General features: G+C 41.2%; 1 protein-coding gene across 1 annotated transcript in view; it reads right to left on the bottom strand.

The window, feature by feature from the left end:
- The window catches only part of COL22A1 (collagen type XXII alpha 1 chain), a 210824-nt gene that overhangs the window by 148651 nt on the left and 39005 nt on the right, over window positions 1-23168 (bottom strand). The window contains exons 3-4 of the mRNA XM_072851149.1: window positions 18321-18395; window positions 312-423 (exon numbers count right to left, since the gene is read on the bottom strand). Coding sequence (XP_072707250.1) covers window positions 312-423; window positions 18321-18395 — 187 coding nt within the window. The remainder of the gene's footprint in view (window positions 1-311; window positions 424-18320; window positions 18396-23168) is intronic.

The raw sequence follows: 23168 nt of genomic DNA, 5'->3' as shown, positions 1-23168 counted from the left end.
GTGCTAGCAAATATTCCTTTTAGAAGCTATTTACTAAGCCTTAAGTTCTTTTGTGAATTTCTTGATAGTGCTCCTCACAACCATTGAGATACACCAAAACCAGCTCATACTCTACCAGGATGGAGCCTGTACTTGGTGTGGAGGCTCCTGACCATGTTGTACAAATTCTGTGCCAGCAGAACTGAAAGAGCTGATCAAAGCAGAAATATATGTGTAGGTACTAGATAACTGCTACAAGGTTAGCCTAGAGGAACCAAATAATGTAAAGCAGAGTCTCAGATGAAAATAAAGTGAAAAACCAGGGTACTCACTCAGTTTTCTGAACAACAGGGAAGCTTCCAAGTCGTACATAAGCGCTCTGAATTCCATTTTCTTTCATTCCAAAAATCTGTTTCACACTGAACGAATCCATCAGGTCAAATCCTGCCCATAATGGCAGTGGAAATACAAGACATTAATCAGGCAGTGGGACATGTCTTCAATTCTACTTAGGTAGTTATCTTAGCATACAAACACATCACTTCAGAGATTGACCTTGTTCTTGTTGGGAAAAGCTAGAACAAAATTCTGACATGGTCTAATCTGCTTAGTCCAAAAACTCAAAAACAAGCATAAATTCAAACGGTAACAAGTCCTGGAGAGATTAGAACAGAGTTCTCCAGAAATCAGTAGGTATTGTTTGCATTGCCGTAACATCCTGAAAATGCTGTGTAATTCATTAATCCCTATGTAGAAAAATGCACAGGTGCACACTGAAACACTTATTCATAGAATCATAGAACCACAGAATCATTTGGGTTGGAAGGGATCTTCAAAGATCATCTAGTCCAAACCCCCTGCCATGGGCAGGGACATCTTTCACTAGATCAGGTTGCTCAAAGCCCCATCCAACGTGACCTTGACCACTTCCAATAATGGGGCATTGACAACTTCTTTGGGCAACCTGTTCTAGTGTCTTACAACCCTCATCGTAATTTTTTTTCCTTATCTCCAACCTAAATCTACTCTCTTTCAGTTTAAAACTGTTACCCCTTGTCCTGTCACTACAGGCCTTGGTAAAAAGTCTCTCTCTGTCCTTCTTATAAGCCTCTTTTATACATTGAAAGGCCACAATAAGGTCTCCCTGGAGCCTTCTCTTCTCCAGGCTGAACAACCCCAACTCTCTCAGCCTTTCTTCATAGGAGAGGTGTTCCATCCCTCTAATCATTTTCATGGCCCCCCTCTGGATCCACCCTAATAGAATCAGAATCACAGAATCACAGAATCGTATAGGTTGGAAAAGACCTTTAAGATCATCAAGTCCAACTGTAAACCTAACACTACTAAGACCACCACTATACCAAGTCCCTAAGCACCTCATCCAAACATCTTTTAAATACCTCCAGGGATGGCGACTCAACCACTTCCCTGGGCAGCCTGTTCCAATGCTTGACAACCCTTTCAGTGAAGTAAAATTTCCTAATATCCAGTCTAAACCTCCCCCGGTGCAACTTGAGGCCATTTCCTCTCAACCTATCACTTGCTACTTGGGAAAAGAGACCGACCCCCACCTCCCTACAACCTCCTTTCAGGTAGTTGTAGAGAGCGATAAGGTCTCCCCTCAGCCTCCTTTTCTCCAGGCTAAACAACCCCAGTTCCCTCAGCCGCTCCTCATACAACTTGTGCTCTAGAGCCTTCACCAGCTTCCTTGCCCTTCTGTGGACACGCAATAGGTCCATGTCTTTATTGAAAACCACTAGTCCAAGACACTTGACTACATACACTTTTCATATCATTTTAATATGACTTAGTCTTAGTCCAATCAACTCATCCTTATCATGAGCTATTAATCTTTACTGCAGACATTTGTGTAAAGCTTCTGACTTTGTTCTGACAAGGCTTATTGGCTCAAGCATTAGCCACACACATGAGTCTACGCAGCTCCAGAGTCAATATGGTCCCAATCACAACGAACCCATGCTTTTGTGGCATGAAGTCCCATCTACTAAACCCTGCCAGGGACAGTGGGGGTACAATTATGTCATGCTCCTGAATGCATCCATTTCCTGGAGGTGCAGTACTGTGTGGATGCAACCGTCCTGCTTTTAGCTCCAAACTGGCTCTGCAGGATGCAAATCCAAACTAACAGCCGCTCCCAGAACCAGACACACTGTGGAGTTAGAGGCAAAGACACTGCAAAAGCCAGGTTGAGAATGACTGGGCAGAGAACCTGTGTTTTTCTTTTATTTGGGCTGTTTCAACCTCAGCTCCCCCTCACACATGCACAATTACACAAATTAACTCCTGTTGGTGTAATTCCAGCACACAAAACTGGTGTTATTATAGTAGTTTATTTTGATAAATTGATTTTAAACTATGGCAGTGCTTTTAGCTTTGTTCAGTTAGTGAGTTCCTAAAACTTTTATAGGATAGATAAACATTTTTGTGTGGTGAACGTAGGCCCTAAGGTTCTTGGGTTTCTTAATTACCCTCATGAACCTTTCACAACCCACAGGCTGAAAGGCACTGCAGGGCTTGAAAACAGCTGTAACAGGAAAAGACACCTACTTAATAATATTATTCTTTGAATTTAAAGGAATAAATAGGTGCAAAAAACCCTGTGTGGGCCAGTCCCAAGGCAAATCAAGATGTGACAGCAGACAGCAAATAAAACACAAAGCTTCTATCATGGAGCTTTTTCAAAAGAAATAGCTTTTTATGAGGAAATATAATCTTAATTGTTTGCAAAGACAGAAATAGTTGCCTGTTGCCAAGTTGAGGCCTTTTCTATTACAGTAACTTTCCTGGCTATCAACAGCTTTTCCCTCCTGTCCACTCTGTTTTCAGCTATTACTGGACATTCAGGAGGGCAAATAAGGCAGTTAAGATGCTCCAGGGCCTCATGGCTCCACCTCATAATCACCTCTGCAACAACTCCAGCGATACACCCTTCTGACATACTGTAATCAGCCACGATTGCAGCTATAAATCATAGCAAATAGACCCTAGCAGAACATGAGAGTTTCCTTATGGCTATCACATAAAAAACAGTATGACCTGTCCATATAAACCCTCCCATAGCTCATTTCACCAGGCAGTACTTAACCTTCATCTACACCAACCACAGAAGTGTGAGGAAGGCAGCTGAGTGTTGCTGGTAAGAAGAGACCACACTGATTGGCAAGGGACATTGTTAACCATTCACAGCAGCTGAGCTGTGAATGGTGAAGGCTGAAATGCTGCCCAAGTGGCGTCGTAATGTCAAGTCACCAGAGTCCTCAAGCTGTGGAGTATTCATCTCATCTCATGGAGCTCATAAAGCTCCATTGCTCAAAATACACAAGTGCAAGATACAGTGACAAGAACTTCTTGCTGTTTTCCCATGATTAGCTCAGACCCAAACTTACTCTCATCTTTCTCTGACAACTCAAGCTAACATTCACGTGATGAGCAACTGTGAAGGTGTGCACACTAGCATGCTTTTCCAATGGAAACAAGTTAAGAGTCAGATTTAATCAATCACTTTCTTTTTTTTTTTTCAGAGATTACCTAACAACATGCAGTTTAGAGAGCCACCATGAAATGTACGCAAGGTTATTAAAACTATTTTGCAAGCAGAACTTCCAGTAATGAAAGTAAGTCATGTTCATAACTTAGATTATCTCATTTGCATTCAGGATTGAATAAAGCACATTGGTAAATCATAATAGGATTTTTCTTATTCAGGCTATGGATCAGCAAATTGCAAATTTCTTGATATATTTTTCATTAAAGAATGAAGGAGGGTTGTTCTTTGAAAAATGTCATGTAGGTTCAGAGGAAAGTTAAGCCCTAGATGTGTCAGAGTTCACACTCAAAGCCAGCAAATGGTTTTGTTTTAATCACACTATTAATTTGTTCTGTGTCAAATTGAGATATTGCCTCCACTTTCCTTAGAGGGAACTATGAAACAGACTAATTCATGTTTACAGAGCACTTCACATGGGGTTCATCTGGCCAAATATCAGCTCTCTAGACAGGGTAATAACAGAGACTCTCATTCAGTTAGGCACAGAGAGTCAAACACAGGCACTTCTAGGGAAAGATTAATCTCATACTAAAACAGATGCCAAAAGTGCGTGTTTCTCTCAATTGACATAAAGAGAGCTTAGGACGCTCGGGTTGCATGCTAAACCTCACCTAGTAAAGGCCTATAGCTGGTGAGGTAGCCTCCACTCTTAGGTACTCCATTTCTGACTAAAGCCCATGGAGGTAACGGACACTTTGGTTGCTGAAAGGTTTCAATAGCATTACAGAAAATCTGGCATCAGGCCATACACTAAACAACGAAGAACTGTGCTGAGGATGAGATGCATCTCTCCTAATTGTAGCTGTCTGAAAAGGAGACATCTGATGTATGCAGGTTGCTTTGGTTCCCTTGTAGGTCAGCAGAGAAATATAGGAGTCTCTAGGAAGACGACTCATCGCATCTGTCTCAGACCTATCTACAGACAGGCTGAATCACTATTTGGCAGTGCCTACCTCCTTCCATTCAGCAGAAAGGGAGCCCATACAGACAGTAATTTTCAGACTGCTGAAGTTAGGTGAGATATATTCCACTCATAGGGAATGCTATCCATTTTGTGCACTGAATGAGGCAGAAGTAAAGAGGAAAAAAATGCTAACTGATCACACATAAGATATATTTACACTGTCTCATTTGCCTCCAGGACTGAATAAAGGTTGCAGATTTTTAAATTCAGACTAGCAATACCTTAAGTTTGCTATCCTGACCATTTACTATAAGAGCCTCCTTAAACAGATACCATTCCATTTCTAAGTGGCAGAAGAAACAAGCAAACTCAAAATATTGTCATTTGAACTGAGAAATTAGTCAAGGCAGATTTCCCAGGTGGGACTGGAAAGAAGACATCTAGGGAAACTTCCAAATGAATGTGTGCTTTAAAGTAACCTCTAAGACTATTTCAGCTGAAGGACAAATATTTATTATTATTATTATTGTTGTTGTTGTTGTTGTTGTTGTTGTTGTTTACTTCATGTGCTTGGAAGCACTTTGGATTGAGTATGTTCTCTTGTTGACTTTAGGACTGGAACTGGGATTGTGAGGGAGACAGTATGATGCTTTTAATTTAGTCTTGAACCACAATGTTAATGTAAAAAATAGGTGATGCTGTAATCATTTCTCCCACACTTCAACAGGAATTTTCACTTGGCGCTGTCTGGCTGCTAACAGTGCAGCGCAAACAGCTCACTTAGATCTTTCCCCAAGCACCTTGCTGGCCATCTAGTCTGTTGTACAACATTTCTGGGCTGGAGTGACAGTAGAAATATGGGTTGTCCATTGTTTTTTCCACCACGAAGGACGGACCACACTGTCAGTGCCACAGTGAAAATGAGATCCTACATGTAGCTTCCCAGTCCTCTCCACAAGTGAAATGGGAAGGAACATACCTGCCTAAATTAGCAAGGATGAAGCTACTGTTACCCAATCATTCCACCACGCTTGAGCACAGGATGAAAGGGTGGGACTTTCCTGTTCTCAGTTGCTTTGATTTAAAAGGTGTTTTTTTGTGTACCAGGGCAGGTGTGGTTTCCCAGTTGGCTTATAAACTATTTAATCAGTAATGCCATAAATATGGCAATAAATAAGATGAATAATGCTCTTTGATCGTAAGCCTCCTACTTCATTATAGCTACTAAAACAATATGGGGCCACTGAAACCCTCTAACATGATTACATCTCCTGAAAAGCAGCACTCTCTAGTCCATTAACATTAAAATTAAAATACTGACCTGAAAGAGAAGCTGAGATTCCTAAGAGCATACTTGGCTTGAAAAGCAATTTCTTATGCACTGCTCTGTTGATCAAATCAGCCGAATGTCTCTTTACTTGCAAGTAATAACTGACTTACAGGAAGCAGCCCATTTTTCCAGAATCAGAAAACACACTCAGATCTGCCTGTGACAGGGAAAAGATGTGCAAAACTTGACACTGGACAATTTCTACATCGTCTAACTGTAATATGCAACCAGATTCTCTTTTACAGGGAAGATGTCCACACCGCACCCAACCACACCCTAAAGTGTGGCCAAAGGATGATCAAACAGCTCTATACTTGTCCAGTGGTCCTACGACATTTGTTTCAAGATAATTATTTCAAGACCATACTAAAGGGGCCATGGTTGGTTGCCCTGAGTATAAGCTGGATTTCTGCCTGACTCCATAAAGGATCTGATGTGGACAGCATGGTGGCAGCTAGTGTACATGTTAAGATTTTCCTGTCTGTCCTGTGTTCAGGGGCAAAAAACCCCAAATTAAAATAGCACGCAAACCCAGAAAACCAGATCAACAAAGGGAAGTTTTAATAGCCAGAAAACACAGCAGTGTGTACATTTGGAAAGTCTTCTCAAAGTAGGACAGAGCCATTAACTTTTTCTTTAGTCTGAAGAAACCTTCTGAGAAAAGTCTCCTGCTTTGCGTTCCCAAGAAGCTCAAGATAACACTCACAGGGGGAACCACTGGGCTACTTCTAACTGTGAAAGTTTCTGGTGAGACAACGGCCTGGAGGGCAATGTGGAAAGTAGGTGAGAAAGGAATCAGGAAAGACACTGGACATCAGAGCCTCAAGTGATGTATCCAGAATATTATGGAGGATTTCCAGGCACAAGCACTAATATAAAACAAAGCAGCTTTTGCAGGAAATGCTCCATACTCTGGTCTTGCTTAAACTCTCAGCTGAATTACCAGCCTTGTCAACGTATTGATGGAGTATCGCCAATAGCCAAGGTCAGGAAGGTTGTCATCAGCTACTGGTTCTCTGAGACTTCTGAAAATAGCAAGCTGTATTGCCTGTGATAAAACAGCATCTGTTACTTTTACTAGAAGGAGGTCAATGGCAATAAACTTTATGGTAGAATAGAGGAGTGTATAAATTCCTAGGAAGAACAGTATCACCTGGGAGACTTTCAGCAAATACAAGATCTTATCAATTTTCTTGCCTAACATTTCTACAGTCTTGTAAGTTAAGCTTTCATGGATTGCCTGTGCTCACAAGAAGGAGCCTGCATGCTCACTAGATCCTGAACATCCCTTTCAATTCCTCCAGTATTGTCTGCAAGGCTATTACCACTATAAGGAGCCCTCATTTTTGTTACCTGTCTTAGTTACTTTCTATACTAACATATACTTCTAAAATAACAGAAAAAAATATGTTATCATGCCATATTCTAAAGTAAAATAGTGCATTTAACCAGCTATGTCTGGCAATTAGTTACTTGAAGTCAGAGTGTAGATGACAGGTAAGATTTTTCTTCTACTGTATCTAACCTTTAGCATCCTTATCTTCCACAATGCTCTAGGCTGAAAACAAGTATTTCTGGACAGCCAAGATGTGTCTCAGTTCAGAGCTGGGATAGAAGTAAGTGTCCAAACCCTGAAGGGGAGATCTACTACTTTATTCACCATGTGTTGCTGTTATTGTTATAGTAGCCATCATCTGCTACAGCATTTTTGCTGTTCCTGACATTCCTTCCTCCACAGGAAAGGAAATCTAGCAAGAGCTGATAGAGCACCAGATAATTAGGGATAGTTTAAAGTGCTCACTGAAGTCTCCATCTCCAAGGCTCTTCCACCATGTTAAAATGACCTACATCCGTATCAGTGTATCACTGCCTCAACCATAGTTCTAATTGGCAACAAGAAGTAGTATTTAGGAGGGGGTGAGGTGCACACTGATGCTATCATCCTTCAATGTCCTGGTCTTTCTGGCGTGCTGGCAGGAGGCAGTCAGAAAGCCCTTTTCTTCTTTCTTGATGACCACCTGCTTGGGTTGATGAGCTGTCTATGATGACAACACTGGGGTCAATGTCATAGTAGCCAGACACTAAGTCTTCACATTGTCCCAGCATCCTTGTGGGGCACACAGGTGTCACTTGTTTGCTCGTGGTAATCTAGACAACAGGTAAGGTCAGAGTCCTGCACCTCAGATACTGTTTAGACCTGTCTCATTGTGAATGATTGTAAAAAGGGGTTTGAAAGAAAGTCTTTTGCTGGACTAATTTTTTTTAACTCTCTCTGGCTGTCAAAAGAAGTGATTTCCAAAGACTTACAATGGATAAGAATTCTGTCTCCTTGCACTGCTTTATTCCTCTCTAGTTCGCCTCTCTGGCAAAGATAGAAAAAGCAGCAGCTTTTTTTTTGCATGGATAATTCACCCCACATCTAGCACTCCTAGCTCAACAGTTTGATTCAGCAGCATCGACCAGCAGTGATTATCTGACTTATTCCTAAAGCACTAAGGACTGCACCTCTGGAGGAACAAACCAGAGAGATTTACTGGCTGCCTACAAGCCCTGCATGAAGTAGCATGGTGACTAAAGGGGTTGCACAAGTCATTAAAAAAATTAATTTGCTATATTTTACAAGCAGCTTGAAAGGGAATTTTGGAACTATAAAATTTTCCAAAGCCTATAGATTAAAGGGCCTCAAGAGTGTTTTAAAGAGGTTCTTGCTATTAACCAATTGCCCTTTTTTGCCACAGATGTTACGGTTGGGATTTAAGCAGCACTTCATGCTGGTCTGACTTTCTTCTCACCAGATCTACCAGATTTCAGTGAGGACAGCAGCTAAGAGCTTAAGCTAATAATGAGGCTTTGTTGAAGCACACAGAACAGCTCTTACATCAGCATGAAGAAGGTATCTTCCAGCAAGCCTACTACCTTCTAGGTGATACTCCATAAAGTGGCTTAGAGGACCCTTTAGATGGTCTCAGTTTTATAACAATAATAAACCAGATTTACTGCTGATACATGATGCCACCACTCAGGCTGTTGGTTTACTGATCCTGGTTTGCTTCCTCTGCATCACGACACGTGGGAGATGCAATTTCTACTTTTCCTTGAGCCCAGCAAAGCAGCAAGCCACAAGAGTCCCATGCAGATCACAAAAAGGGCTTGATCTCAGCTTAAGCACAAATCCACATTTGGGATTATGAGGAGCAGAAATTTGCTTGAGGAATAAACAGAGTTCTACCTCAAAAAGGAGCAAGCTTCAGAGGCAGTGAGGCAGGTGAGCAGGTGATGACCAGGTTGAACTACCGGGCCACGCTGTCTCAGAAACATCAGCCTAAAGCTTCAGTCAAAAACGGGACAGATACAGCACTTGGTAGCCTTACACAGAAAATGAAAGATAACACTTCAGGAAAGACAAAAGGGGTATAAAACCAATGAGAAAATTAGGCCAAAGAAACAGTATGAGAGAGAGGTCAAAACCACAAACAAATAAATTAATACACAGTTATAGCCATCCCCCCTGGTGGAAAGGGCTGTTGTAATCTAACCCCCAGCCTGTTGTAAAAACAGGAAATAAATACATGTCTACTGCATCTGAGGCAACACCTTTCAACACCTGATCTCATGTTAATAACACACCACTTCATGTGATACATTGTTCTCTTTATCTACAACAGTCCACTCATTCTCTCTTACCCGTTTGCCTCTTAGTTTTCGGACAGTTGCAAGTGGCATATTGAATGACACTGAAAGCTGTTTCTGACACTGAACTCTTTGCCTCATTACTGAAGGCTTTTCTGTGTTGAAGTCATTCTCCATTTTCTCAGTGATGGACATTTGGCTTAGTGCCACGGTCCTTCTTTCAGGTCCTTTCCTGCTCCAGTGATTTACAAGATTAAACAGGGGTTCATTATCCCTTTGATGTCCTTGTATGCCAGATAGGCTTGCACCAGCTGAACTTACCAGGGCTATTTGTATTAGGTTCTGATTTTAATTAGTTCCTCTATCTTGAAGTCCTCCTTTGAGTTCCTTGGCTGCTAAGGTGCTCTGTGTTCCTCTGGAAAGCCATAAAATGGCATAACTGCAAACTCACCACTTGGGACAGCAGTGGGGAGGGGAGGACTCTACACTTCTTTGAATAAAAGTTTTGTTGGCAGCACGGTGCACCCAAGAGGACTTTATGCATATAGCTGAGAAAAAATGACAGTGGATAAGAGTTTATAAGAGCAGAGTGGCAGGACTGATGTATTCAGCATAACCAGCAACAATTCCTACGGCTTGCCTGTATGAGAGGCTAGTATTATTTTCAGCGTAAGAAAATGTGTTTGAGGAAAAACACCGTACGAAGACATAGGCTGCTAGAGTCTCCTTGTAATGCCACTATCTGGGCTATAGGAAAACCCCACCAACATGTTGTTCATGAAAATAAAAATATTCCCATTAATTTTAGGTGCTATGAGCAAGGCCTAATATGAAAGCAGGTAGGGACTGCTCTCTAAGAGACTGTGGTGGTTGCTTTATGCCAGATGATCAGTACAAAATAGATTAGACCTACAGGTAAACCAAAACCTGGCCACAGCTGTCATCAGAGACCATTCACATTAGACAGACTGATTTAACTCCAAGTGTTTGGAGGAGTTTATTGAAACTATATATGCGCCTTCTTCCCATCATGTGTGCACAATGGTCAAAAAGCTTGCACTGATGAAGGATCTATGGGATAGTTTCTCCAGGCCCCTCTTTTGCAGCAATCTCTTTCTGAAGTTGAATTAATCTAAAATATTTGGACCAAGAAATATCTAGAAGTACCTCATGGTTAGCCAATCTATTAGTCTTTTTATAGCCAAAAGATTGGTTGCTTCTTGGGCTATGAATAGTCAAAAATCAAATTTATTTCCTTTTCATCAACATCAAATGCACTGGAATAAGAAAAAATCCTGGCTCGTGTAACTTCTGGGAGAAAGCAATTACTACAAGTGTAAAAAAAAAAGCCTTTAGGGATAGATTTATTTTTATTTTTTTAATATGCAGGTAGATCTGAATACTTCATGTGCACATTCCTGTGCATGGTTAACCCTTGTTAAGTCTTTTATGTGAATGCAGAAGTCAGAATTTGCCACTGCTGAGATTCAGACTGGAGAAAGGCTTTCACGGGGACCGCTCAGCTGTTCCCAGTTTTATTCCTGCAGTAGCAGATTCTAAAGTAATTTCAGCATTCATCCTCCATGCTTCCTGACGTCTTTGAGCAGCTCAGCCACGCTACCTGCTGCAGCACAGACCTGATGCCTAGCATCAGTCAGGTCATTCACAGTGCCAGAAGTTCACTGAGATCCATGATGTTGGGTAATAGCTACATCTCTGACCATATTAGGAAAAAGATTCATTTAAAACATGGGGTTTTTATTCAAAGAACTCAACCCAGCTCTGTTGGTGACAGCGTGGTTGTGCGTACTCTGCAAGATGCTTGAGTGTTTCCAGGCTCCTAATCCAGATGCACACTTTGGTGGCACCCTGTTGGGGTGACTGTACACTTTCACTTTCCAATTCTTTAGTTTCTGTAGAAGGGAAATTCCTTGGTGAGAATTCAAAAAAAATTCTTTCTTCCAAAAGAAAACCACCACAGGTCCCCACGCTGGATAACTGGGGGAACTGGACACTGGGCATGCCACAGCGCACATCTAATGCACAGGTTAGACCTAGCCCATAGGACTTCAGTGGCTACACTTAGAAGTCACAGATGACTTATTGGTAATTATTTGCCCGCTTGACCTAGTTTTCTTGGAGTTACTGGGTATTAAAATGTCCTTGAACACAGATGACTCATTTGGCAACCTCTGAAAAGCTTCAAAGATGTTTTAAGTGCAATGATCTAGGCTATAATGTTAAGATTAGCTATTGTACAGTGCATAGACTCCTAGAAAGCAAAGCTAAGGGGGACTCACTAAGGTCACCTGCACTGAAGGTATCCCACCTACCAGCCCAGAGGACAAATTCACCCCACAGCACAAATCCATCCATTTTTTCTAGCTCACAGGAGGCTGAAATGACTCTTGGGACCACAAGTACAGGTCAGCTGCTATTTTCCCTATATACTTCTCATGGATATACAGCAGCTATAGCCAGATATATGTGTCTCAGGAACTAGGTTTCAAATTCAGCTCTCTAGATCCTTAAAGAATGGAGAACATTAGCACTCAAGGCAGTGCTAATCAGTCTTTATGAAATTTTATATGGGGGACTTCCTAGGGCAAGTTTCGGGGGAGGAGGAAATAAGAAGCCCTTAGCCTTTTCCCCATTATCTTTGCCTACTGAGGGGTCACTGAAAAATGTGACAGCCAAGTGGCTATGCCATGGAACAGCAAAGCTTCATCCTTCTGCCCCATCTCCCATCCACATCACAGGTGTATCCAGTCTTGCCTACACAGGTATAACACTGAGGATGGAGAGGAGAGTGGCTGGTGTCTGCACGAATAGCCAGCTTCACCCTCACTGCATATGTGCAGTCTTTGCTGGTGACCACTGTGTCTGTGCATCTACTGTCTGAAGACAGTGATCCGTTACAAATCTCTGCAGCTATTCATGGATTTTCCACTTGCTTCTCAGGGGCTTCCCAAGGAGACTATGAGAGGGACAAAGTGCAAAGGGAGGGCAAAATGCCTGTCACACAGGCACCACAAAAACACTTTTGTCCCCTGAAGGACATCGGTCTAATGTGCTCGTTCTGCAGGTTCAACAGCCTGGACACTCCAATTTCCTCCTGCTACCACGTGTTTTAGTGGGCAAATATAAATAGTTCCAGGGATATTATAATCAGCTGGTGAGTCACCGGCATCTCTGGAATGCAAACCCTGTGCTGCAAACCACAGGACACTGGAGACATGCTGACAGTTAAACCCAGCCACTGCAGTCTATAATTGTAGGGTACTAGTTTTACAACCAGTGCCTCTACCGTAAAATGCCCAAACATCCTTTATAGAGCTACAGAAAAACACAGAGGTCATAAATGTGCTGGTATTTTGCTCATTTGCACATGGAGGTTTCCAAGATGTGGAAAAGATTTAGAGGCTGAGGTCAATCTGTGGTACAATCCATAATGCAATTTCTGCTGTTCTTGATACACATAGCCTTTGTGACTACGTAGGAGTTAAGAGTCAGGGCTTTTATGTTCTCTCCTTGTCCCATTAACACCATCCAGTGTGGGATGTATAATGTGATGTAGTGGTTGGAGGTATCGCTCCCCAGGGTTAATTTCTCTTAGCACCTTATGGAAATCATTGCAGGTCATTCTTTACTTCTGTGGCAGATTCCCTCTGAAAACAGCAGTCAGTACCTGTTGAGGAGTATTATCTCCTCTGGTGGATAATGTTGAGGACTAGAGCTCAGCCCATTTTTAATTCTAGGGATCATCTGGATTTCTGCAACCAAATCCCATGTCCTGCAGGTCTAGCTTAAAATACAAATAATTTAAATGTGAAGTTTTAAAACCTCAAGAAGTATAATTAATTTTCAAGAATTTTCATGTTTCGATGTAATATAATGGTTCATAAAAATACACAAGGGGCACATCTTCAGGGTGCAAAATGTTATCATTGTGTTTTCCTGCCTGGTCATGATTAATAGTAGGACATGATCCTTTGTTAAATGCTGATGGAACCAAAATGACAATTCAGCAATATAAGAGATATTACGTATTACAACTGGGGGTTTATTTTGAATAATTCAGAGCAGATAAGTTAAACCCTCTTTTGTCTTCATTTCTCTACTTGACAGAAAAACACCATGGTACCCACAAGGATGCTGTAAGAACTTTGTTTAAAGTATCATTAAGCATTCCTTTAAAATACCAGACTTTCTGGAAAAGAAACAGTGTTTATCCTGGTATTCTAACCAGACTTCTCGCTTTTTTCGAAAATTCCCTGTGTGATTTCTAATGCGTGCAGCAGCATTTATATTCCAGATTTACGTGTTATGAACTGTTAAGCAGATGCTGCTTCACTTCACTGCCAAAATTTGTATCAGTAGTAGAGTAAAGCTGCCTATATATTCTTACCTCATGTAATCCTATTTCAGTGTGGCAGCCCTTACTGAATGCTACAGCTAGTGATTTTTTATTTAAATGCTATGATAACAGAGGGTCATAGAGTATAATCCTCTGCTATGACTCATGACTGTCCATCACTGTTTATTTACCTCCATTACTACTACTTCACCGTTTGTTCATATCTCTGACAGTTTGAAATATTCTTCTAATGTCTTGAATGTATCTCTTAAACAGTTGATACCCTTTCTTATTATACTCTGCCCTTTAGCTTGAGTGATTCCCCTGCCCCCTATTCCCCTTATCTATTTGCAGAAAGCAATAGTATCTCCCCTTTCCACCTGCACACTGCAAGATTAACCAAACCTAGTTTTTTAATCTCCTGTTTGAAAATAGTCTCTCTGGCTCCTGAACACACTAATAGCTCCTCAAGGCTGAATCCATCTTTCCTGAGCTAAGGAGGTCTGAGCACACTTTTCTAGATAAGCAGTAACCAAAGCCCTGTCCACTCTCATGAATTCTTCTCTATCTCTACAAGACCTGCTTTACCTTGTGCAGGTAATGTCCTTTGCCTTTTTCCCCAGCTGTACAGCACTGTGACTTACAAACATCTGCTGCCTAAGACACCATCAGTTTCCAGAGTATGACTTTATAGCACAAAGTCCTGTTATTGATCCGTAAGTACCATAACAGGCCTTGGAAACTAATAGTCCCAAGTCAGTTGGAAAAACTCTCAGGTTTATGAGGCCAACCAGTTCCTCCAAGGATATTCTGATCCCAATCTGTATAGTGGCAACTCACAGAGAAGATGAGACCTAAAACTGGACCTTGAGGAGGTACACCACTATCTGCCCTCTGGCTTGTTATTCCCTTTCCTAGAAACTTCATCATTATCTCCCTGCTAGCCAGTTTCTGGCTCCCGTTACCACTTTTACTGATCTCTACCCTTTTTCACTTTAGCAGTGATTTTCAATATAGTACTCAACAAGTGCTTCCTGAAGTCCAGATAGATGAGATTTACTTAGTTCTGTTTGTCTAAAGAAAAAAAATCACCTGTCTTTTAAAAGGAAAATATCAGTTTAGGCTGTTGGCTCTCTTCCAGCTCATAATGTACTTTTTGAGCTGTTATGATGTAAGTGATATATAACTTTTTGCAGTTACTCACTTGATTATGCATGGAGCCATCCTCCTCACCCCTGCTCTCAGCCTCTGATTTAACAATATCCCATGCAACTTCCACCTCTCAGTCACACTGGTTCCCTTAATCTCTCAAAGTTTGCCCTTTTACAGCTCATTTTATGATTTAGCTTCTATTTTCACTTCTACTAATGCAGAGTGACTCAATTCACATTCACTCAACTGCAGACACAGACTTAAAGGTAGCAGGTCATGCTATAACTTGTATGCAGGTAGGGTATACAAGAAAGGGCTGGCATTGGTGATGTTCTGTGTGAAAGAATTGCCTGTGCCATCTGCTGGTGCATTTCACCCAATAAAAATATAAGGAAAAAAAATCCCCAGAAAGACTTTTGTCCCTCTTACCTTCAGTTCTGATGTCTTGTCCCTGTCTGAGAGAGGGAAGAGGTGTTTAAGATGAGAAGCCTTTTACTACCATCTTCCCTGTCCCCAAAATGAAATTTACTGCAACTTCCACTCCATGGGGCTGCACTTTGTGTCCATCTAGAAACAACCTTGCGCAAGATGCAGCTAGGAAGTTCTGTGTTAGGAGCCTGCTGGGCAAGGATCAGTTTCGGTTGTCATCAAGCTTCCAAGTGGAGCACAAGATACAGGTATTAACTTCAAATCCTTGAACATATGAGGACCTGGGTAGCAGAGGAACAGCCTTCCCCCAGTGCTGTCACCGGTGAATCTGCAGAAATTCCAGAGCTGAACCACTCTGACAAGTGTGAGGGAGCAGGAGGCAGGCTGCTCCTCTAAACTGAAGTGCAGTCCTCTTTGGGGCAAAACAGAAAAGCTGTTCAGCAACAATTAAGCACAACACATCCTTTTGGAAGAAGAAACAAAGCACACTAAGCCAACAGCAATTTTCCAGTTACTTTAGCTGGGAGAAGGCAATGATTTTCTGTTGGAATTGGACCCAGAGGCCCAGAGTCTTCAGAAAATGCTATAGAGTTTGTAAGGAGTACATAAGGAGTGGAACAACATTTTGGTCCTATACCGATCCATCTCCAGCAGCACAATGACCCTTAGCAGACCCAGAATACCCATTCAATTTTTTCCAGAGAAGCATACATTTTCCTAATCACCAGGAACCGGAAGAGAAAGAAATCAACATTGTCTCACCATATAGGAGCAATCAGGAGCCTTCTACAAATCCTCTTGAACTGGTGGAGAGGGGCCAGAGATGTCACTTTAATTAAATACTACAACGATCCTGTTATTAAGTCACTGCATGGCATGGTGAATGTTTACACTTTACAGTGAACAGAGGTTCCCTAGGTCAAATAAATTACAACCTTATGCTATCAGTCTCACCAGGGGAACAGAAGTGTTGCAATAAATAAAATTCTCTTTAGATATTAGGGAAAAAATATATTCAGTGTGATAGTGACCAAACTGGAACAGTTGCTCAGACGACCTGTGGAATGTCCATCTTTGGAGATACTCAAAACTCAACTGAACAACCTGTTCTAACTTCAAATTGGCCCTAACTTCGAAGTAGGCCCTGCTTTAATTAGGAGGTTGGACCAGATGATTTCCATAGGACCCTTGCAACCTGAACTAGTTTACAGATCTAAGACAGCAAAGTCATCTTTTAAGTTAAAATGCTGAATATTGACTTGCTTTCTAGGAGGGAAGTGGGATTTGAAGATAAAAGGAAAAATAAGTAAAAAACTTTACAGAAGAGCATAAGTATATATATACACATATATAAATATACATGCTTATATGCATCTACACCTCACTCTACTCAAAACTTTTGCTCCAGACTTGAAGTGGGATTCTTGTACTGTACACTGCTCAACAGAAGATATATTTTTGAACTCAGATAAAAGCATAGTCTATTAATTAGCACTTGAATTAAAATTCAGACAAACATGAACTAGACATAGGCAGCCATTTGGAACTCCATTCTTCTGGAAAGGATCATGTAGAAGATGATCATCTGAGGAGGGACACAATCCCCATAGTTATTTTGTGCAGCAGCTTCCACTGCAAATAGGTTCATTCAGAATCAGTAGGGCTATCTGCTGAATAGCTCTACTGTTTGTGCAGACCAGTGACAGGAGGACTGTCAGAACAGGTTAATGCAAGACCTAGCAATAGACAGCAGTTGAAAATGGGTGTTTGGGGGTTATGAGTTTAGGTCTAACAACCAGAAAAGATGTTACCACCCAGCATTATCATCAGCTTAGACGTAATCAGACTGCAGCCAAAATAAGCTGCCTACAGACAGCAGTTGGAACTGATATTTTGTGCAGGTAGTGAAAATCCCCCAATGAAAAGACTCTGAGCGAGTAACAGAGCTGTCAAACCTTGACCATTTCTACTCATAATCAAGTTGCAGAAGAACCTCTGGCCTCCCACTGCAGTGACTTATGTTCTTGGGTCAGTCACAGATATTCCCAGTATATCCTTGATGGGCAGGTTTTCTCTGCCAACATCTCAAACAGTCTTGGGGGACTAGAAAAGAGGCACAGCCCACGCATATATCTGACAGATTAAGCTCTTCAGCTGGCTGGAAAGATATATCAGAACTCACAGAAAAGCAGAGATATCACCAGACTGGTTTTCCTCTTGATTTTCCACCGGCATTTCAGAAAAGACGGTTCTTCTTGGGACTTTTTATCTTTTCTTTTTTTTTTTTTTTTTCCTTATATACACATATATAAGCATTTCATCAGTGGTAATTAGGACAAGAGGAAATGGCCTCAAGTTGCATCAGGAGAGGTTTAGATTGGCTATTAGGGAAAATTTATTTACTGAAAGGGTAGTCAAGCATTGGAATAGGCTGCCCAGAGAGGTGGTAGAGTCACCATCCCTGGAGGAGTTCAAAAAATGTGTAGATGTGGCACTTCAGGACATAGTTTAGTAGGCATGGAGGTGTTGGGTTGACGGTTGGACTAGACGATCTTAGAGGCTTTTTCCAACCTTAATGATTCTATGATTCTAATCACCATTGTGCTTGGACGTCCCACAACAATCACAGATCAAATAAATGGACATTAAAACTCACCAAAAGTGGAGTGGTTAAAAAAAAAAAGTCATCTCCAAGACTTATTGCATTCCTCTATCTACTACGCTAAGCTCCACTGGCTTTTTAATTTGCTGTCATATCAAAAGAAAGCTCATGATTAATTTGCTGTCGACTGTCAACAGATAACTCTTTTCCAGCCCTGCAGTTTCTAATGTACTTCTCCACCACTGAATATGTGTTGGATTAAGAAAATGCCAACTAGGAAAGATGTAATGAATCAGAACATCACACTAGGAACATACGGTTATGCTATTTCAATTCCCAGACGTACAGCAGAAAAGTGCATCTCTTTACCTGGAATCTCATCAGTCCCCCCATTGGTGTGTTTGAATCGATCTCCTTCCACATGGACATTTGGACACAGGACGTCTAAAAAGCAAAATAATCAGTACAAAATTATCACAAGTAAACACATTATTTTGGAAGCTATAGAACAAAGGCTGATCTCCTGGGTTTTGTCCAACACTTGCACATGGTTCCACAGCAATAATTTTGTTCCCTGTCTCTGCACACCCTGAATAACCTTCCTCTATCTGTCCCCTAACCACATGCTGGTCAAGAGACCCAATACACTATGTCTGGTTTTGAGCCACTTTTTTATATCTGGCCAGCCAAGAAGCTAAACAGAATAGATGACCAGAGCCTTTCCCTCAGCTAGGACATCACTCTGGGATTTTCTGTTTCGCTAGTCTGTAAATCTGAATGCAAGTCACAAAAACCTAAGAAAAATGAAAATATTATTCCACTCCCAGATTTATTGGAAGGAAATTTCTGAAGACCCAGCTGACATTGGGGTGCTGTCCAGACTTTTCAGAAAGGACAGTTCCTACTCAGAAAAAACTCAAACCTAAAGTGCTAAGACAGGAAAGGGAATCCAGAGCACAAAACAATGAAGTGACTTCAGTCACACCAAGGTCCTATCACAGGCCAGTGTTAGAGACAAAAAGTGAAGTCCACTCTGCTATATCTTACTGTATTACTTACGATTCCCCTCATAACACTCCTCCAGGACCATGACTATTTATGTGTCTGCTCCTTGAGTTTGTTCAAGCAGAAAGCAGTGTTAAATATGACTAAAACTTTCAAGAATATTCACCCCTACACAAAGGTTTCAAAAAAGTCATGAAAATACCCAGCCTTTGTCAGCCATTTCTCATGCTCCCAATTAGTGTCAACACAATCACAGGTAAACGCTTTTCTGCAGAGAACTGTCTATCTATCCACCTCTTTCCTGCCATATCTTTGAAGTAACATTTATTTGTGCTTTATTTTCCCAGATCAATAGGTAATGGCACACTTGTAAACAATGGGGACAGGTAGCTCAAGGAATCAGTTTAATGAGAAAATAAAAATGAACCCCTGACTTTTCACTGCTTACACAACCCCACATTTATGTCCTTTCTCTGATTTAAAGAACAACCAGGTGAGGACAGCCAAGTCCCATTCCTTCATTTGCCCAGTTGCACACATGATAATACACATATCCTCTGCAGTTGCAATATTTATCTTGATGCATATGGTATTTAGCATCATCTCCACCTGATGATTAGTACATTATTCCTTCAGTATCATTAATTGTTGGGCTTGTAAAGGAGCAGCAAGGGCCAACTGCTCCCTAAGGGATGGGGAGCCAGGAGCTGAAGGTGACCCAAGCCCAGGCAACACCTTCACCAATGGGGCACAACCTCACAGGGCTCTCTGAAGATTTTCTACAGCAGGTCTACCTTGAACTGTTTGTGAAGCTACATCCAAAATCAGGAGATAAAAATTACTTTTCTGAGGACATTGCCAGCAGGCCCTATATCTCTCCTCCTGCTTCCTGACTCTCAGTAAAAAATCCAATATTCCACAATGTTTGGTTAAGCCTGGCAACGAAATCAGATAATTTTCCTGCTTTATTGTGCTAATGAATTTACGGTCCAGATTATCAGCTTCAGGTGAGGCACTCTCAGCTCAGTGGAAAGAAAGAGGACTGTAAAAGCCATTGCCAGAAGCCCCAACAGCCAACGCAGTAATCAAAAGCAGTCAAACACATTCAGCCACCCCTTTGCCACAGCAGTGAGGGAGGCCAGAGAGTGGTTGCTCATGCAAGTGTGTGTTAGACAGGACATTTCAGATTTTCTTTGGACCATCTTTAGGGCTGCTGCTTCTATAGATAAAATTCAGAGTAGTCACTTTTTTTTTTTTCCGTCATGCCAGGAACCAATACTGATTGATGCACAGGGTCACTTCATGTAAATTTTAGCTAGAGGTCTCTTGTGCTCCCTGATGCCTGTTGGTTTGAAAGCCAGGATACTTCACTCAAACCTGTTTATGACTTAACATCAGACAGGTGAAACCATGTGGCAGGTTCCCCTCTGTCAGAGGTCTGCACAACTTCCCAACACAATAGGGAACCTCTCCTCTTCTAGGAGAGCTTTAAAAGTGAAAAACTTTTAAACCATTAAGATTTGCAAGAGCCAAAGTTAGGCCACCTCTACTCGCATTCAAAACTAAGCTGTACTGACAAAAGATTTGCTTAGAAGTGTCAGAAGCCTTGTGCTGATGTTATACTGATGCTTTGAATTCTGTTTATGCTAACAACAAATGTTCTTTTGGCTACAGGCACTGAGTCAGTGCAGTAAACAGCACTTCTGAGCCCCAGTCTCAGAATTGGAACATGTATGGCTATGCAGTAAAATAAGCAACATAAGAAATCAAAAGAAGCAAAATTCCCCCAAATAAAGAGTAAACAAATGGAAGGCATGAATAAAATCACAAAAATGTCATTGACCTCTGCTGCCCAGGACTCCTGAGAGATACACAGGGAAGACTAAAACATCTCAGACACAGCAGTGTACCTCTTAATGCAACAGGGGGGTAATGTCTGAATTATTAGATATATAAATTATCACTCCAATCTTTAATGACATCGCACACTCTCCACAAGGTCCAATTAGAAAGAACCATGGCTTCCTAGCAGGGAAGTATGAGCTAGCAAAATTTTCCTGGTTTTAGCTCTTATTTTGGAACCAGGACTATACAGCAAACTCATGCGCTTAGCCTTGGTGCAGAACTGTCTTGCCACAAAAAATAGAAACGTCAATGTTAATAAAATTATTCTCTTGTTCCAGCTCTGTCCTTTAAACTTCTTATTACCTCTTGAAGAACTGTGGCCTCACTTTGGCCTTCATTTTACAAATGTCCTGTGCTCCTTTTGGCTTCTCCCTTCCTGTCTGCATCTAAGGCACAAGCATAAACAGTCCACAAGGGAAAGAAAACAATTGCAATGTTCACTTTCCAGCTACAGAATAATTCACAGAGACACAAAAGAGGTTAGTGCTTTACCATCCAAGTTAGCAGCACGGCTACTTGTGTCCAAAGGAGCAGTGTGCCAGACTGACAGCACATCAAGTGGTCCCAACCAGCGATCAGGTCTCATTGCTACACCCAGGGGTGCATTGATAGGAAAGGCAAGACAAAAGCTGTTCCTCTCCTTTGGAGCCTTTCCGTGAGATCCCTGATATAGATAAACATTTTAACATCAAAGAAGAGTGTTTATGCCTATTCTTTCTGCTACTGCCAGGCCAAACACTTGCAGTGCGTGGAGGATTTGCAGCAATGAGCATCCACCACAAATGGCAGAAAAAGTAATAAAATCTGCACTGCAGCTACATCTCTACTAATTTGTAAACATTTGCGGATTTCCAAAAGAGAAGATACAACTGACTGACCTGAGCTTTCAGCCACTGGTCCTTGTTACGTCCTCTCTGGCCATGTCATTCAAATCTGTATGAACTTGCAGTCGCTTTTAAATACATATTGTTTAAAACTACTCCCTTGTCCTTAACTTTCTGTAATATTCTGTCAATCCTTTCCTTTATCCACAAATTTTATCAGCAAAGATTTTCCATTTATGTCCACGCAGTTCATGGAAAATTTTAATAGCACCAGAACTGCAATATATCCCTTTTACAGTTGCACTAGAAATGATGATTTTCCACTGACACCTGCTACATGAGATCAGTCAGCTCTCAATCCATTGTAGAGTGTTACTTTTTAATGCAAATGTCATCCAATAGGCAACAACAATGCCTAAGAACAAATGTATTATATCTAGGTAGTTACCATGTCAACCAAACTGTAACTCTCCACAGAAATAAATTAGTTTTGTTAGAGATGACCTCTTCCTCATAGAATTATAATCCGTGAATAGGAATACCTAATAATTCCCACTCTGTAATACTTTATTCACTGGCTTCAATATCAATTTTTTTTTTTTTTTTTTTGTGAGTGAGATCAGGCAAACTGGTCTATAGCTATACATATTAATCATTTTTCATTTTTTAATAGAAATCATTTTTAATCATTTTTCATTTTTTAAATTTTTTAACATTATCATCATTTCAAAGTCCTATAATTAGTGTTGTACTAGGAAGCTATATGTTTTCCCAGGTATCTTTCTTACATTTTACTATTGTTATGCTCTAGTAGTTGATGAAGACGACTGTGTTTTATTAGGATGGCTGGTGAATTTCTCCTAGAGTCACTCACTTCTTATAACCAGAAGGTCCATCCAGGGCTGTCACCTGAAACCTCATTTCCTTCCTGTAGAGACAGACTCCTCAGCAGATGACTTGCTCAATGTAGGATAACTGTTTCATTCTTGTAGCCTTTTCACTCCTTTTTCACTCCTTTTTCACTGATCTCCAAATTGTTCAGAACTGTTTGCAGATCCCACATCAGTGAGAAAACAGAGAATCCAGTTCAGCCTCACACAAGCCTTGGTGCTGACTCAAGGGCAACAGTTTTCTACCTGCCCTGCTCCTGGGTCGATCTTTACAGATAAGCACAGGCATATAGAACTGACAGGAGATGAGTGTGTCACATTCAGTACTCTGTTTTTCCACCTTGATCCCTGTCCTCCCTCACTCCAACCTACAAGGTCCTCTGGAACAGAGGGGCATTTGATAAGATGTCTGCTGCAGGAGCTGCTTGAAGTACAAATGAGTAACAACAGAAAATATTGGGAAATAATATTGTAGTTGTAGTGACCACTGAATCTCCAAAAGAAATGGACACTGTATTATCTTTCAAAGAGGCATTCAATCGTATCCAAGCACTGGAGACATTTGCTTATGGAAAATGTATCCTGAATGCTTT

Source organism: Ciconia boyciana, chromosome 2 (genome assembly GCF_034638445.1).
Source record: "Ciconia boyciana chromosome 2, ASM3463844v1, whole genome shotgun sequence".
NCBI classification, from domain to species: Eukaryota; Metazoa; Chordata; class Aves; order Ciconiiformes; family Ciconiidae; genus Ciconia; species Ciconia boyciana.
Note: the sequence above shows the minus strand (reverse complement) of the source record. Positions and strands in the feature narration are given on the sequence as shown.